Source organism: Hyperoodon ampullatus, assembly GCF_949752795.1.
Source record: "Hyperoodon ampullatus genome assembly, chromosome: 2".
NCBI classification, from domain to species: Eukaryota; Metazoa; Chordata; class Mammalia; order Artiodactyla; family Ziphiidae; genus Hyperoodon; species Hyperoodon ampullatus.
Window position 1 is genome coordinate 172835443 of NC_136915.1, and position 15123 is coordinate 172850565.

The 15123-nt window shown below is 46.0% G+C and overlaps 1 protein-coding gene across 1 annotated transcript in view; it reads right to left on the bottom strand.

Annotated features, from left to right (window-relative positions):
* The window catches only part of RCSD1 (RCSD domain containing 1), a gene marked incomplete at its 5' end in the record, with an annotated part of 46166 nt that extends 31775 nt beyond the window's left edge, over positions 1–14391 (bottom strand). Inside the window, one exon of the mRNA XM_079698444.1 lies at positions 14260–14391. Coding sequence (XP_079554570.1) covers positions 14260–14391 — 132 coding nt within the window. The remainder of the gene's footprint in view (positions 1–14259) is intronic.
* Positions 14392–15123: the final 732 nt, after the last annotated feature.

A 15123-nucleotide genomic window follows, 5' to 3' on the forward strand; every position in this document is an offset into this window, starting at 1 on the left:
TTATCAAATACCCAGGGTTTTGCAAGCTTATTTCTTTCCACTGTAAGCACCATCCCCTAACCCATTACCATATTAAGTGCTCAAATGCCGGTAAATGAATGAATGAATAAATGAATGATGCCTCAGTAAACCAACACCAATGGGCTGACATTGTGAGGGCTTGATAAACATAGATCAGAGCCTTGAAGTAAAAATGGAAACAAAGTGTCAGCCAGGGTTGGCTCTAGGCATACCAGGCTTGAATAGTTAGTCCAAGGTCACTGGAATATAACTAGAGGGCAAAGAATGAGACCTTCTCTGATGAATCCAATACCTAACAGTCTGAGCCTCCAGACTCTACTTGGAGCTAAGAAATGCATTATAATTTTATATTCCCATCCCTGGGTATATCTGTCTTCTCTAGTTTTAATAACCCAATCTATCCTAAAACATGACCTATCTAAAAAATACTTTAAATGTGTCTATTTTTTTATCTAGAATGGTTGAATCTTTCTGTTGGCTGCTGACTTTCCGACACATTTCATCAAGGAGGCACTGAGGCTCAGGGAGGCATGGGTTCCCTATCAGGGTAGAGTGGTGTGGAATGGTGTCTGCCCGGGATCTGAAATCCACATCTCTGGTCTGTTTCTGCAGCTGTTCTCAGACACCAAGGCTGTCCTTCCCTACCTTGCTTCCACGGGATGCTCCAGGAAGGAGTCCATAATCTCCAGTATATCAAAGCGGCCCCATGCAAAGCACAGGACAGGCTCTACCTGCCTTAGAAGCTGACTCACTGGGATGATGGGGCCGAAAGGTTTCTGAAGCAGTTATTCTAATGATCTTTCCCATCTCCTCTTGCCACACCCTCCAAAGGAGAGAGGAGAAAAGAAAACCACCAAGCTGAGTTAAGTTGCTTCACTTGAAAGGTCTACTGGGCTTTATAGAACCAAACAGCTGACTGGGAAGGGTGGGGCGGAGGGTTGACGGGTCAGCCTGCAGAGGCTTGTAGATGGCCTGATCTCTCTTTTCCACCTGTCCTTCCCTCTGGCTGCTCCCTTTGGGCCTGGGGCTGATTCACAGTGGGAGTGTCTCCTCCAGGCACTGACTGAGAGCACTCTAGGGTCAAGAGTCCCACAGGAGTCCAGACCTGGTGAGCTGCTCAAGTCCCCTCTGTGACCAGCATCATCCCCCTACTGGGTGATTCTACTACACCTACTACCATTGCTCAAATGGCTCTCTTTAGAAACTGGTTTTGAATTAGTAATAGTAGCCTTTTGTCATGTATTTTCTCAACAATAATAAAGCAGCTAATTTACTGTAAATTTATTGTGCTGGATACTATGTTAAGATTATCTCTTCCAGTCCTCATAACATCTCTGTGACATGGGTTTCATAATCACTTCCATTTTACTCATGAGAAAACTGATACTCAGAGAGCTCAAGTAAGTGGTCCAGGATTGCACAGCTACTAATGGTAGGTCTAGAATCCACTCTCAGATGGTCTACGAAGGCCTGTGTTCCGAACCACAATGCTACATGCCTCCAGGAGCCAAAGCATTTGAGAGTTCACATTTTGGGGTTAAAAAGTGCTCATCAAATTCCATAATAATAAAACAAACAACCCAATTAAAAAAAGGGCAAAGTATCTGAACAGACACTTCACCAAAGAAGATATATGAATGGCTAATCAGCACATTAATCAATAAACACAAATTAAGACTGCAAAGAGACATCACTACACACCCACAAGAACGGTTAAAATTAAATAAACTGACAATACCAAACGTTGGTGAGCCTGCAGAGCAACTGGAATGCTCATACATGGTTAGAGGAAATGCTAAATGGTATAGGCGCTTGGAAAAATACTTTGGTAGCTTCTCATCAAGTTAAACATAAACACCAACCAAATGATGACCAGACAATCCCACTCAGGTATTTGCCCAAAAGAAATGAAAACGTGTCTACATAAAGACTTGTATGCAAATTTTAGAGCAGCCTTATTATTAATAGCCCAGATCTAGAAACCCAAATGTCCATCAACTGGTGAGTGGATAAACAAACATACTATGTTATATGCAAATCACAGAATACCACTCAGCAATGAAGAGGAACAAACTAGTGATATGCCCATGGCACAGAGGAATCTCAAACGCATTATGCCAAGTGAAAGAAGTCAGACATGAAAGACTACCAGTATGATTCCACATACATAACATTCTTCAAAAGGCAAAGCTATGATGATGGAAAACAACTAACTGATTGCCTGGGACCAGGGGTAGGGGCAGAGGACTGACTACAAAGGGTATAAGGGAACTTTTGAGGTGAAAGAAATGTTCTATATCTTGATTGTGATCTATACCTTGTGACGGTGGTGGTTACATAACTATATACAGCTGTCAATACTCATCAAATTGTCGTTTAAAAATAAGTGAATTTTATTGTGTGTAAATTTTATCTCGTAAATGTGATAAACATTTTTTTAAATTAAAAAAACGTGCTCACCATAGTTTAAAAAAGAAAGGTTGAGGCACACTCCCTCTGCATGAAGTCTTCCTTCATTTGCCCTGGGGATAGGGGAGTCGGCTTAGTCCCAGGATGCCAGCCCCATGGGCCCCACGGTGTTGGCTGTTGGCAAGAAGGTGCTGTGGCTGCAGGAGGCTGGCAGCCTCTGGCAGCTGCTAGGAACAGGCCACACCCAGCCATTCCTGTCCAACCCAGGGCAGCCACCAGCACTCAGGAAGCAAGAATGGTGATGAGAGCACAGAATTTGGCGCTTGACAAGCTCAGGTTTGAATCTCATTCTCTAAGTTATGGGTTGTGGCATCACAGGCAATTGACTTAGCTAGTCAGAGTCTCATCTGTAAAATGTGGCTAGTACACCCCCATGGGGTCGTGAAGATGCTAAGAGATAGTGTTTGATAGGACAGTTTGGATCCAAATCCAAATCCTGCCTCTTACTCGATGTGTGATCTTAGGCAAGACTTAACTTTCCTGAGCCTCAGTTTCCCCACTTGTAAAATAAGGCTCATAATAGCAATTGTCTCATATGATTGTTATAAAGCCCAAATGAGATAATTAATGCCTGGTACATAATAAGCTTTCCCTCCCATTTTAGCTATCGTTGTCACCTAAGACACTGGTCACCACTCAGTAGGTATTAGCTGGAATGTGGGCTCCTTTGCATGCCTTATAGGGATAGCAGCCTGTTGCCCGTTGGCCCTGAAGAGTTGCAGGGCGACAGCAGGGATCTGCTGCCGCCAAGTCATTTCCATTCCCATCCTGTAGAACAAGTCTGCAGACCAGGTGGGTTGGCATTGCATCTTCATGTCAGAGGAATTTACAGTGGGAATTTTCTGAATCACACAAAAGGGCAGACTGGCTAATTGGAGTGAGATTCTGGACTCCAGCCATGAGTAGCCTCGCTCATAGCAGGGCCGTTCACGTGCTGGGTTTCAGTTGGATGTTTCGGGGATGTGGGGTGGAGTAATGGGGGCACGACGAGCCATCAAAGGGAAGCCTGCCTCTGGCTTCTTCTGCAGGAGGGGAGAGTCCTGCCTTTCACCCAGGGCCCTGCACCATGAAAGGCCATAAAAGGAAAGCCCCATGGCCAGAGTTTGAGGGTGGTGCCTGTTCCTGTAGGGCCAAGCCTAATCAGGCTAGTTTATCAAGTGGGAGCAGGGGCCCTCAGGGGCTACGGTGGGTGAATGGCCACAGTAGCTCTCCAGGGAACATGCTTGGGTCCAAATGATGCAGGGAGTGGGAATAAGAGGTTATGCCTCTGGGCAGACATGCTTTGTCCTGCACAGTCAGAAGGGAAGATCCCGGTGAGTTATTTCAAGAGCTGAGCACCTTGGGGGCGGGGGAGGCCACTGACCCAGCAGTCAGGAGAGCTGTGTGAACTTTCCACCCCTCTCTGCCCTTCCGTCTCCTCGCCCGTAAAATGAAGGGCTTGTCAAGGATGCTTTCCAAGGCCCTTTCGGCTGGTTAACTACTTCTTTAACTTTAACATCACTGTGAGGAAAACTGGGAACGCTTAAGTTACCTTTCTCATGTAGATGAACAGGTGGGTGGATACCTGACTAAATTTAGGCAGAATCTGGAAAAACTCTGCAAGGAAGCTCAGGAATTCCCACGGAAATGCATCGATATTACCCCCCGGCCCCCACCACCTTGACACACAGCTCTGCAAAGTAAAGCACCCCATCATCCCTCTTGCATCTGACTCTTCCGAAGAAGATTCTAAGAATGGGATGCTCTCCTGTTCTCAAACCAGGAATCAAATGGCAATGCAGTATAATCCCTTCATGCCAAATTAGCAAACCGGGGTTAGTTATTCTCTTAAAAAGAAGAGTTTCAGGAGAGGGAGAGGACAGGGCTCAAACAGCCTAGGCGTTTAAAAGCCATTCAAGAGGAAAGTGGGTGAGAAATCAGTAACAAGGAACAATGACCAGTGAAGGGATACAAAGGCCGAAAGAAGTATAAACTGTAAAGGGGAAAAGTAACTGAGTAGAGAGTTCAGGTTTTTCCCCAGGCGTGTTGCTGCCCAGCTGGGGAAAAAAATAACCCTCATTTTGGTTTCCTCGGGAAGTCATACCAAGATGGAATGACTACAGGTTTTGTTTTCTTTCATTCACACCCTTCGGCCTGTTACTTTTTTTACTATCTACTACACCAAGGGCTCAGTGCCTTGGCCAGCTTGAGAGCCTCACGGTTCTGAAGCAGGAACCAGGGGCGGCTCTAAGAATAGAACAGGCCTGCAGTAAAGCATTTGGAGTAGATACAGACAGAGCTTTTCATGCACCCTCTAGGGTGAGCGAGTCTCTGGGGCCCCAAGGGAGAGGGGAGGGATTGCCCTTCCTGCAGGGGGGCTCCCAGGCTCTGAGCAGAAGTTCCTCACAAGAAAGACCCTCCCAGTAGCAAACACAGAAATATACTGGCCCCCAGCGCAAGAAGAAACATGAGTAGAAGGTCTAAGATACAAGTAAACCAACCTCCCCTTGCTCCCCTCTTATCAGCAATTGTACCGCCCTCCACCACATGCATGAGAAATCTCTTTGGACAATGGCCAACGTGCTCCTCATGTAGATATTTGAGCGGATGACTCACAAGACGGTTTGGTTTTCTTATGGACAGTCCAGCAGTACTTTATCCCATCACTCCAGCACACCCACACTTACACCTCCAGGCCGCCTCCAGGGAGCCCAGGATGGCAGCTGCTGTGGCTCTTCCAGGAGAGGTGGCTCCACGCTTACTGGCTTGCAGGCCACTTCACACAGAGAGGATCTGGGATTGCAGAAGGACCTCCTCCACCCCTCCTCCACCCCCACAGAAAGCAGAGAGTAGAAATGGTGCTCATTTCCACCCCAAGGTCAGCATGGTGCTGGTGATGAGATCAGACTGGCCCATGCCGGCACTTCTGCAATCATCCTGCCATCCAAGCACAGGTTGTTGTGATGCAGTTTGAAGAGGACTCTTAGTCCCAGATCTATCTCCTCTGGACTTCATTTTCTCCTCCGTAAAATGGGAACGAGAACTACTACACAGGGTCATTATCATGATGAAGTGAAACGTGCATGGGAAGTGTCTTACAAGCCAATATTGATTGATTGATTGTTCCTACTTTCCACTGATTTCACTTAATAAGGCCAAGAACTGGCTTATGCTGGCATTAGAACCTTTTTAGTAGTCAAGGTCCTAAGCTAAGCAGAGATTTTGGGGGGGTCCATAGTTGCAGGTATTTTAAAGCCAAGTGAGATAGAAGAAGATTCAATATTCCTACAGAGTCTTGGTGAAACATTTTAGTGAAGGCTGGAGAAGGTTCCTGAAGCAATCAACCAACACATGTCGGGGAGGGGACAGTTACAGAGAAATTAAGTCATGGTCCGTGTTCTGTTGAAGCTGACAGTCCAGTTGGGGAAATATGAAGCAAAGGTCAATTCAATACAAGAGCAAGTTAAGCAGACAGTGGTACAAGAAGTTGTATCCGTGTAGGCATGATTAATGGCCCAAGAAGCAGCACTGTAGGCTGTAAGTGTGGCTGCGTCTGAAGACCCAGGAAGGAGAAGTGATGGAGTAAGGATCGGGGGTAAGACTGGATCAGAAGGTGGTTACATACAGTGCTCTGGAGACAGAATGTTTGATTCACATCCCCACTCTGCTCCTTATGTGACCGAGGGCACGTAACCAACCTCTGTAAATTTCAGGGGCTTTGTCTGCAGAGTGAGGATAGCAACATTTGCGTCATAGGCTTGTGTAAGAATCAAAAGAGATGTACGGGGCTTCCCTGGTGGCGCAGTGGTTGAGAATCTGCCTGCCAATGCAGGGGACACGGGTTCGAGCCCTGGTCTGGGAAGATCCCACAGGCCACGGAGCAACTAGGCCCGTGAGCCACAACTACTGAGCCTGCGCGTCTGGAGCCTGTGCTCCGCAACAAGAGATGCCGTGACACTGAGAGGCCCACGCACCGCGATGAAGAGTGGCCCCCACTCGCCACAAGTAGAGAAAGCCCTTGCACAGAAATGAAGACCCAACACACCCAAAAATAAAAATAAAAATAAACCCAACCAAATTTAAAAATAAAAATTAAAAAAAAGAGATGTACAGTACTCAGCAGAGTCTGGCACACAATAAATGCTCGCTAAATGCAGGCCATTATTATACACGAAGCCAAGGTATTTGGAATTTATCCTGAAGAAGTAAATCCGGCAAGGAGTTTAAAGGAAAACATTTGTCCTGAATTCCCACTACGCAAACCAGAACTGCAGAGGGGCAGTCAGGCAGTCCCCGCAGTGATGCAGACATCCTTTTGGAGAGAGGGTTGGACATTAAGGGAAGGGTGGGCGACCCGGCTCAGATGGCTGGAAAGGACCCTGTGACCCTAGGAGGCCCTGGGGCAGGCACATGGAGAGTTCAGGGACATTCCCCATCTATCCCACCAGAAAGAAGGACAAAATATAGAAGGGAGCTGAGAAGATGGAAGGAAGACTTCTATTTCAGGAGCAAATGGGGGAGGGGACTGGCAGGGGAGGGAGGAGAAGACAGAGGCTAAGAGCTGGGGATAGAAAAATTCCAGACTGGTATCAGCTAAACGATCTGGCCAGAGAATGGACACGTGGTCTAAGGGGAGCCTGTGATAACAGTTCCCAGCATGCTTTGCTGATTTCCCATGCCTGCCTCCGGGGTTCACGTCATTTTGAAGGCAAACTGAGATTAGTTAGATGAAACATAGGATGTAACAGCAGAATATAGGATAAAAGAGTGTTCAAATGAAACATTTCCCTTTTTAACTAAGAAAGAAATCCCAGAGGCTAATTTTATATACATATATATATATCACACACACATATATATATATATTTTTGCCCCTCTACTATAAAAAAAAAGTAAAACTTTTTAATGGCAAAAATACTATAAATGAAGTAAACAGAACACAGTAGATCTGAAAAATTATTTGTAACACAGATGAAAAGGAGATATCTGTTATATAAAGTGCTCTCCCAAAATGACAAGAACAATATATAAGAAAGGATATAAATAAGCAATTCATAGAAAGGCAAATTCAAAAAGCCAATAAACATAAAAAGATGTTCAAACTTACCAGTTGTTAGGCAAATGCAAATTAGATTAACACTGAGATTTCTCTTTATGCTTATCAGGCAGGCAAGGAGAGGGGAGAGATTAAAAAAACAGCCATTGCCGTTTCAGAAACAGGAAAAAGGAACCACCACAGATTGCTGGAGGAAATATGAGTTGTACAGCCTTTTAGGAAAGTTATCTGGGAACATTTATTATATTAGATTACACAAATCTTTCGACTCAACTGCACACTCCTGAGAATCTACTCCACAGACGCACAAGCCCCGGTATATAAGGATGTGGAGGCTGACTGCAGCACTGTTTACAGCAGCAAAACTCTGGAAACAAAGTGAATACCCATGACAAGGGAACTGTTTCATGGTCCATTCACATAACAAGCTATTATGAAACCATTAAAAAGGATGAATTAGAGCACTCCAAACTTCCATGAAAAACTGTAAAGTGAGAACAGTTAGATGCAGAGAAATGTGTATAATATGATCCCAGTTTTATAAAGCAACACAGTCTACCCCCATATGTGTCTATGTGTACACATACCTATCCATCATATGTGTGTGTATAATGTATATGTAATAATTTATATAGTTAAAGAATATGAAATATCCTACAGAAAGGTATATATATGAGGTTTCTGGAAGCTGAGGTGATAGGGGAGGAGAGATGATTTGGGAGGGGCAAACCAAAAGAAAAACACTGCCTGAAAAAACCAGCATGCCTGCTATGATCTCAGTCATGTAAAATTGTGTATGTATATTTGAATGAGTAAATTGGAACTAATTCACAGGGCCGTCCATGATATATTTTCAAGGAAAAGAAAGCAAGTTACCAAGACATAATATGAAAAACATCAAATTAAAAATTTTTTAAAATACTGAAATGAGAGTTTCAAGTTCTATTCCCCAAATCTTTTGGGAAAATCTGGTGTGAACAAATACCTGAAAACAACTTTGTAGTGAGTTGTCGGTCTTCTCAAAATATCAAAACAAGGGCTTGAGCGTCTGGGGACAGGACACGTATGCCCAGAGGGAAGGAGGAGGTGAAGTTCTAATTCCATAAAGCTATTGTGCCACTAAGTTTATATACATGCACCCTAAAGCTGTTTTCAGGTTTACTAAGATCTAGGGCCACTTACCCCATTTGTAGTAGCTCCCAAAACATTTTAAAATGTTTTCTGTTCGCCATTACAAACTGCTCTCTGCTCAAGGAAATGATCAATGGGAAGCCAAAACATCCCCTTCCATCTCAGCAGATATGTAGGAAAACCAAATAACGAGACCAGAGAAAAGTAAAAGAAACAGGGTGATTTCCTTTCGACCCCACACCCTGATTTTCTAAGATCTTGTACAGCTCAGCATGGACTCATTTACATCCCCGGTGATAAACAATGCCCTCAGGGGGGTTATGGATTCATCACTTTTGGAAAGGAAAGAGAGATCAGGAATCAATATTGACTGAGTGCTTACTATGTGCAGGGCACATCACAGATGGAGCTCACTGAATTCTCTCAACAGCCCTGAGAAGTAGATATTATTAGATTATTAGTCCTATTTTACAAGTAAGCATAGAGATAAGGTCACTTCCTCAGAGTTACATGCTGATGTAGTGGAGCTGGGTTCAAAACCAGGCCACTCTGACTCTTAATAGGACCCAGCCATCCTCCCTTCTATGCAATCTACTTCTACTCTAGATGTCAACGATGTAAGTTCTGAACAGGAGCTGCCATTCTGAGAATGCAGCCTGACAGCTGGGCGCAATGACCTCTTTGGGAGCAGATGGGAAACGGAGACTTTCCCAACGTGTAAGACCCATGCAGATCCTGAGTGTATTTTGCAGCCTGTTTTCACACCTCTCTCCCACATCGTCTGGGGTGGGCCTTGCAAACTCCAATGCTTTCAGAGGCCAGACAGGAAATGGAAAGCGGGGGTGGGTGACCCTGCTACTCAGCTCCAGCCCACTGCCTGTCTGGGGCACCCTGAACCACTTTTCAAAAGATCATTCAAGGCCCAGCATCACCAGATGATCTGGATTTCCAAGAGGTTAAAATACAGATTTTTAAGTGCCATGTATTGATTCCGTTTTTAACATCATCTCGGTTACCAAAAAAAAAACCGAAAAAAAAAAGAAAGGAAAACCTCAGTGCAGGTAGAAAATGTCTGCCTGCAGCATTTGGCCCAGAAGGCTACCAGTTTGCTACTTCCTGATTCACGTGAAGAATGTTTTTACCCTATTCGACCAGTTTTCCTGGATAATCCCAGGAGGTATCTTTTGGTTTAATACATGAATCTGTTTTTTTGTTGTTGTTTTTGTTTTTTTGCAGTACGCGGGCCTCTCACTGTTATGGCCTCTCCTGTTGCGGAGCACAGGCTCTGGACGCGCAGGCTCAGTGGCCATGGCTCACGGGCCCAGCAGCTCCGCGGCATGTGGGATCTTCCAGGACCGGGGCACGAACCCGTGTCCCCTGCATTGGCAGGCGGACTCTCAACCACTGCGCCACCAGGGAAGCCCTATATCACTGTTCTTAATATTAAATAATATCAAAGGTATTATTACCTCCTCATTGAATTCTAAGGGGGATTAGAATATAGAACTCCAGATGGAAGGAGAAGAGTTCAAGTTCTGTTCCTGCCCGCCAGGGCTACTAGACCCCTTAACCATTCTTAGCCTTGGTCTCCTAATCTATTAATAAAATGGATCAGTAATACCCAACTCACAGAAGAGCTGTGAAGGTTTTAAAAGACAAGCTGTGTGGTAAAGGTATTCAATAAATATTTGTTCCATTCCTTCTAAAAGACAGGTGTGAGGCTCCATAAACATTGTAAAATAGATCAATTGAGAGAGATTATGTTGCTTTATCAATGATTTCTTCACTTGATAAAAGGATTTCCCATTGTGGGCTTCTGTCGTGCATGAAAAACATGATGATTTCCCTAAAATTTTAGTTTATGCATAACTTTTTTGGGGGTAAAAATGAACAAACATTCTGCCCTTTCAATAGCAAAGACATCCTCGCCTTTTCTACGAGGCTGTCATAATTGGTTGGAGATGGGAGAATTGTCCTTATGTATGAGAAGTAAAGAGTAATTCTGGACTTCCCTGGCGGTCCACTGGTTAAGACTCCACGCTCCCCATGCAGGGGGCACAGGTTCAATCCCTGGTTGGGGAAGATCCCACATGCCGTGTGGCTCGGCCAAAAAAAAAAAAAAAAGAGTAATTCTACTGGAGCTACCTGGCACCTCTGTAAGGCCACAGTTGCTAGGGATTCAACAACCAGAGTAATGCTGGAAACCAAAGACTTCCTTCCTCTCATCCTCTCTCCCCAACAGTGCGGCTTAGGTTGGTCTTCAGAGCAAGCCCTGCCTTGCACCACAGGTGAACGGTGGAGAACACGGAGCCCGTTACGCAGGGGGTCTGTATTCACCTCACCTTGCCCACAGGGGACCTGAGGCGGCACACACGGAGTGGGGAGGCTTTTTGGAAATCTCAGGAACAAAACTGATTATGTCACGGCTCTGTCCTTTCTGAGAGCAACACCATAGGAAACACCTGTAGAGAGCAGGAAACTAGAGGAATTAAAAATATCTGCCTAATCCCTAAAAAATAAATAAAAGAGGAAAGTAAAATGGTCTCTTTTCTTCACAGGGAAAACAAACAAGGTAATATCTGGTTGGAGCCATTTCCGCTCTGCAAAGCACATCCCTCCTGTGGGCCACCCTCCCCAGGCAGACATAGGCCCGGACCACATGTTTTGACAGCCCAGGACATCCGGTTGCCTGAGATGGTTGTCCATGAGGGTCCTGAGTAGGGTCCAAGTCCCCAGGCTTCAGATTTCCTTTGTAGGAGGGAGGGTTTGAGGAAGCTGAGCTCACTTCCTTGGGGAGAGGGGTAGCCTCCATCTAGTTTTGGACATAAAAGGCCCTTGTGCTTTTCCTCAACAGGCTTCCCAATCCCAGGCAGTCAGTTCCTTGGAGCCCTGAAGATCAGGGATGGCAGGCCCATTTGGAAAGGATATGATTGCTGAGCCTGCAGGACCTGGCTGAGCACAGGAGCGGATTTAAAGGTGCTAGAATTAGGAAACCTCAGATCCTACTCTCTTCCCTGCTTTCTCACAAACAGTAGGTCACCAAGCCTAGTCATCTGTCTTCTAGCTCTATTTCCAGCCTGGCATCTTCATCTTCGCTGTGGTCACTGCACTTAAGGGCCCCTATCATCTCTCTCTTGACTGTGGGGAGAGATTGTGGTCACCCAACTGGTCTCTTTGCCTCTGATCTTCTTCCTCTTGTCCATTCTCTCCTCTGCTGCCCACACAATCTGTCTAAAATCTGACCATTTTTGCTTGGCTTACCTACTATAGAGTACCTCTTAGTATATAGAATGTAAGGCTCCTGTCCATCTTTCCTCCCTAGAAGATAATAATTTTTCTCAATAAGAACAGCCAACACTTACTGAACATTTACCATGTGCCACATACTATGTTCAGTGCTTAAAAAAAGATGCTGATTGGATCTACCACCAACCAGCCAGATACTATGATTGTCACAATGTAGATGGGGGAATCAGAGCTTAGAGAGGCTAAACGAGTTGCCCAAGCTGACAAAGCTGTGGTGGACCTGGGATTCCAACCCTGGCAGCCCAACTCCACATCCCACTCTTCCCGCCGTGAACCTCTCTGCAGCCCTCTAAGCACACCATGCATTTCCATGCCTCTATGTCTTTGCACATGCTGTCGCTCTACCTCACATGCCTTCATCCTTATTCCTGTCACCTGGATACCTCTTCTTCTTCATCCAAGACCCATCTTCTTGCTACGTCCTCCCAAAAGCCTTCATGGACCTCTCCCCTGGGTTTTGTCATCACAGCCACCCATGCAAACCTCTCTCGTAGCACCTCCCTTGCTACACTGAGCTGTCTGTCCCCCTCACCAGAGTATGAGCCCCTTGAAGGCACGTGCCACAGCCTTTATCTCGACTTTCCCCTATTCCTAGCAGAGTGGCTGGCATATAGTACGTGTGCAATAAATATTTATTGGTTTAAAGACATCAGCCATTGTAAAAGATTGAGGCTCTGGCTTCTGGATCAAGTCTCTGGGCCTTGGGATCTCCATCTGTTAGATTAGAGCAGCAGTCTGCTCAGCCCCTCTCCTTCATTTCCAAAGGGACCCCCGGTCCTGTATTGTAGAAACTCCCTCCACGGGACTCTAACATGCATCCAGGGTTGAGAACCACGGCTTTGATCTAAAGAAGACTTAGTGGAGACAAAGCCTGCCAGGGAGAGGCTTGCTAAGTGAAATCACACAACGTATTTATGCATGTGAAATCTGTGTAAAATGAACACCAGAAAGCATCAAAGAAGATAAACTTCCAAAGCATGGGGAGAAAATACTGACCCAAAGCTGTCATTTGGGAAGACACAGGACATTGATAGTCAATACTAAAATGCAAATTAGCTTTAAGGTAGCAGTACACAACTATCAGATTGGCAAAATGTTATAATAATAAAAAGCCAGAGCTGCCAGGATTATGGGGAAAACTGTTCCCTTAAAAACTTCTGTTAGCATTACACATTGATTAATTCTGCCCTCTCAAGCCAATAATCTGGGACTATGTAACAAGAGCTTGAAAATGCTTTGTTCTATTTTTAGAATATATGCTAAGGAAATAAAGGAAAATGCAGCTTATACAAAATAATCTATAGCATTGCTATTCACATGAGGTGAAAACTTAAAAACCATCTGAACATTACATTTCAGAGAACAGTTGAAGTAAATTATAGACCATAAAGGCAATAAAACACCACGTTCCCATTAAAAATGACACTCAACCTTTCTAACACATGGAGATATGTATGGAACAAAAAGGAAAGAAAAGGGCTGAGAAATTCACAGCGTTTTGTACACAGTGATGAGAGTTACACAAAAACAAACAAATACACTTAGACAAAAACTGGAAGTGAATTTGGAAAGATGGGGGAAGAAAAACATAATGTCCATCAGCTTTGAAGTTGTTCACAGGTTTTGTCATTAGAAAACGTGTGCCCCCAGCTGGGGCAGCAACTGGTCGGTCCCTCTCTACGGAGGGGCAGGCTTGGTCCCAGTCTGACAACTGCTTGTATCTCTACCTAGGCCTCTTGGCTGAAAATACACTCTAGTATCTGGCCATGGTGAGGCTTCAACTTTAAAGGGGCCCGGTTCCCTTTAAACTCATATCCTCTCCAGACCAGATGATAAGGAGGGCATCACTGGTTCCACGGGGAATGGAGAGTGAGGAGGGATGGGAGTCAGGGGTGGGGAAATCTCCTCCCAGGGCCTGGTAATGGGGCACCACCTTCCTGTGGGAAAAGGCGCTGGTGACTGTCTGGGGGAGAGGAAGCATCTGAGGCCCACCCTCCAGATAAGGGTGGAGATGGGGGCGGAGGGCGGTCCCTCTCGGGACAGGCGGGAGAACGCAGGTCAGAGGCTCAGCCTCCTCTTGCCGGCCCAGTGATCTCAGAACAGAGGGGAGCCAGGGAGCTGGTGGGTCAGGGCTGACCATGGGCCCTGCCATGCCTGCCCCCTGCCTTGCCTGCCCCCTGCCTTGCCTGCCCCCTGCCTTGCCTCACCGCTTCCCCTCGTCTTGGCTAGGCAGACCTGGCCCCATAAATGGACTAGTGACTGGGAAGTAAAAGCCCCAGCGTAACGAAACTACTCATAGGAGGATGGGGAAAAGCAGGGAAGCTCGGGGCAGCGAGGCCAGCAGGAGCAAAGCTCCACGAGACAGAGAAGGCCGAAAGCTCGGTCGGAGTCCATCGCGTTGCGCTCTGTGTTGGCAGGAGAGGTGACATGAGTTTATCTACCCAGAAGGGGGTAACGGAAGCTGTGCCTGGGGTCAGGGGAGAGCAGGAGAGTGGGAGAGCCGCGCAGCAACACTGCCAGTGCAGAATGCAGGGTGCCCTGGGGCTCTCTTTCTAGGATGTGGCTGAGGGACAGGAGTGGCGGAAGTTGCCAGGCAAGGAGTGAAAGGCCACAGATGGGGTGTTCAGAGCCCTCTGAGTTCCATTTCTGCCCCTGTGGCTTGGTGATCTCCAGTGCAACTTTTCCATTCTCACCCACAGCTGGAAGTGAGGCTCTGGGTCTGGGGGTGTTGTTATATACTGAGCTGCGTCCCTCAAATTCATATGTTGATGTCCTAACCCCCAGTACCTCAGAAGGAGACTGTATTTGCAGATAGGGTGTTTAAAGAGGTCAATAAGTTAAATGAGGCATTAGGGTGGGCCCTAATCCAATGTGACTGGTGTCTTTGTAGAATGAGATTAGGACTCAGGGAGGGAAGACTCTGTGAAGACACAGGGAGAAGATGCCCATCTTAAACCAAGAGAAGTCCCAAGAAAACAATGCTACTGACACCTTAATCTTGGACTTCTAGCCTCTAGAACTGTGAGAAAATAACTTTCTGGGTTTAAGCCCCCCAGTCCATGGTACTTTGTTCTGGCAGCCCTAGCAGACTAACACAGGCATTGCACCTGGCCTGTGGAGGCTGCCTCTGGGGCTGAGCCCCCATGTCCTCCTCGCCCCAT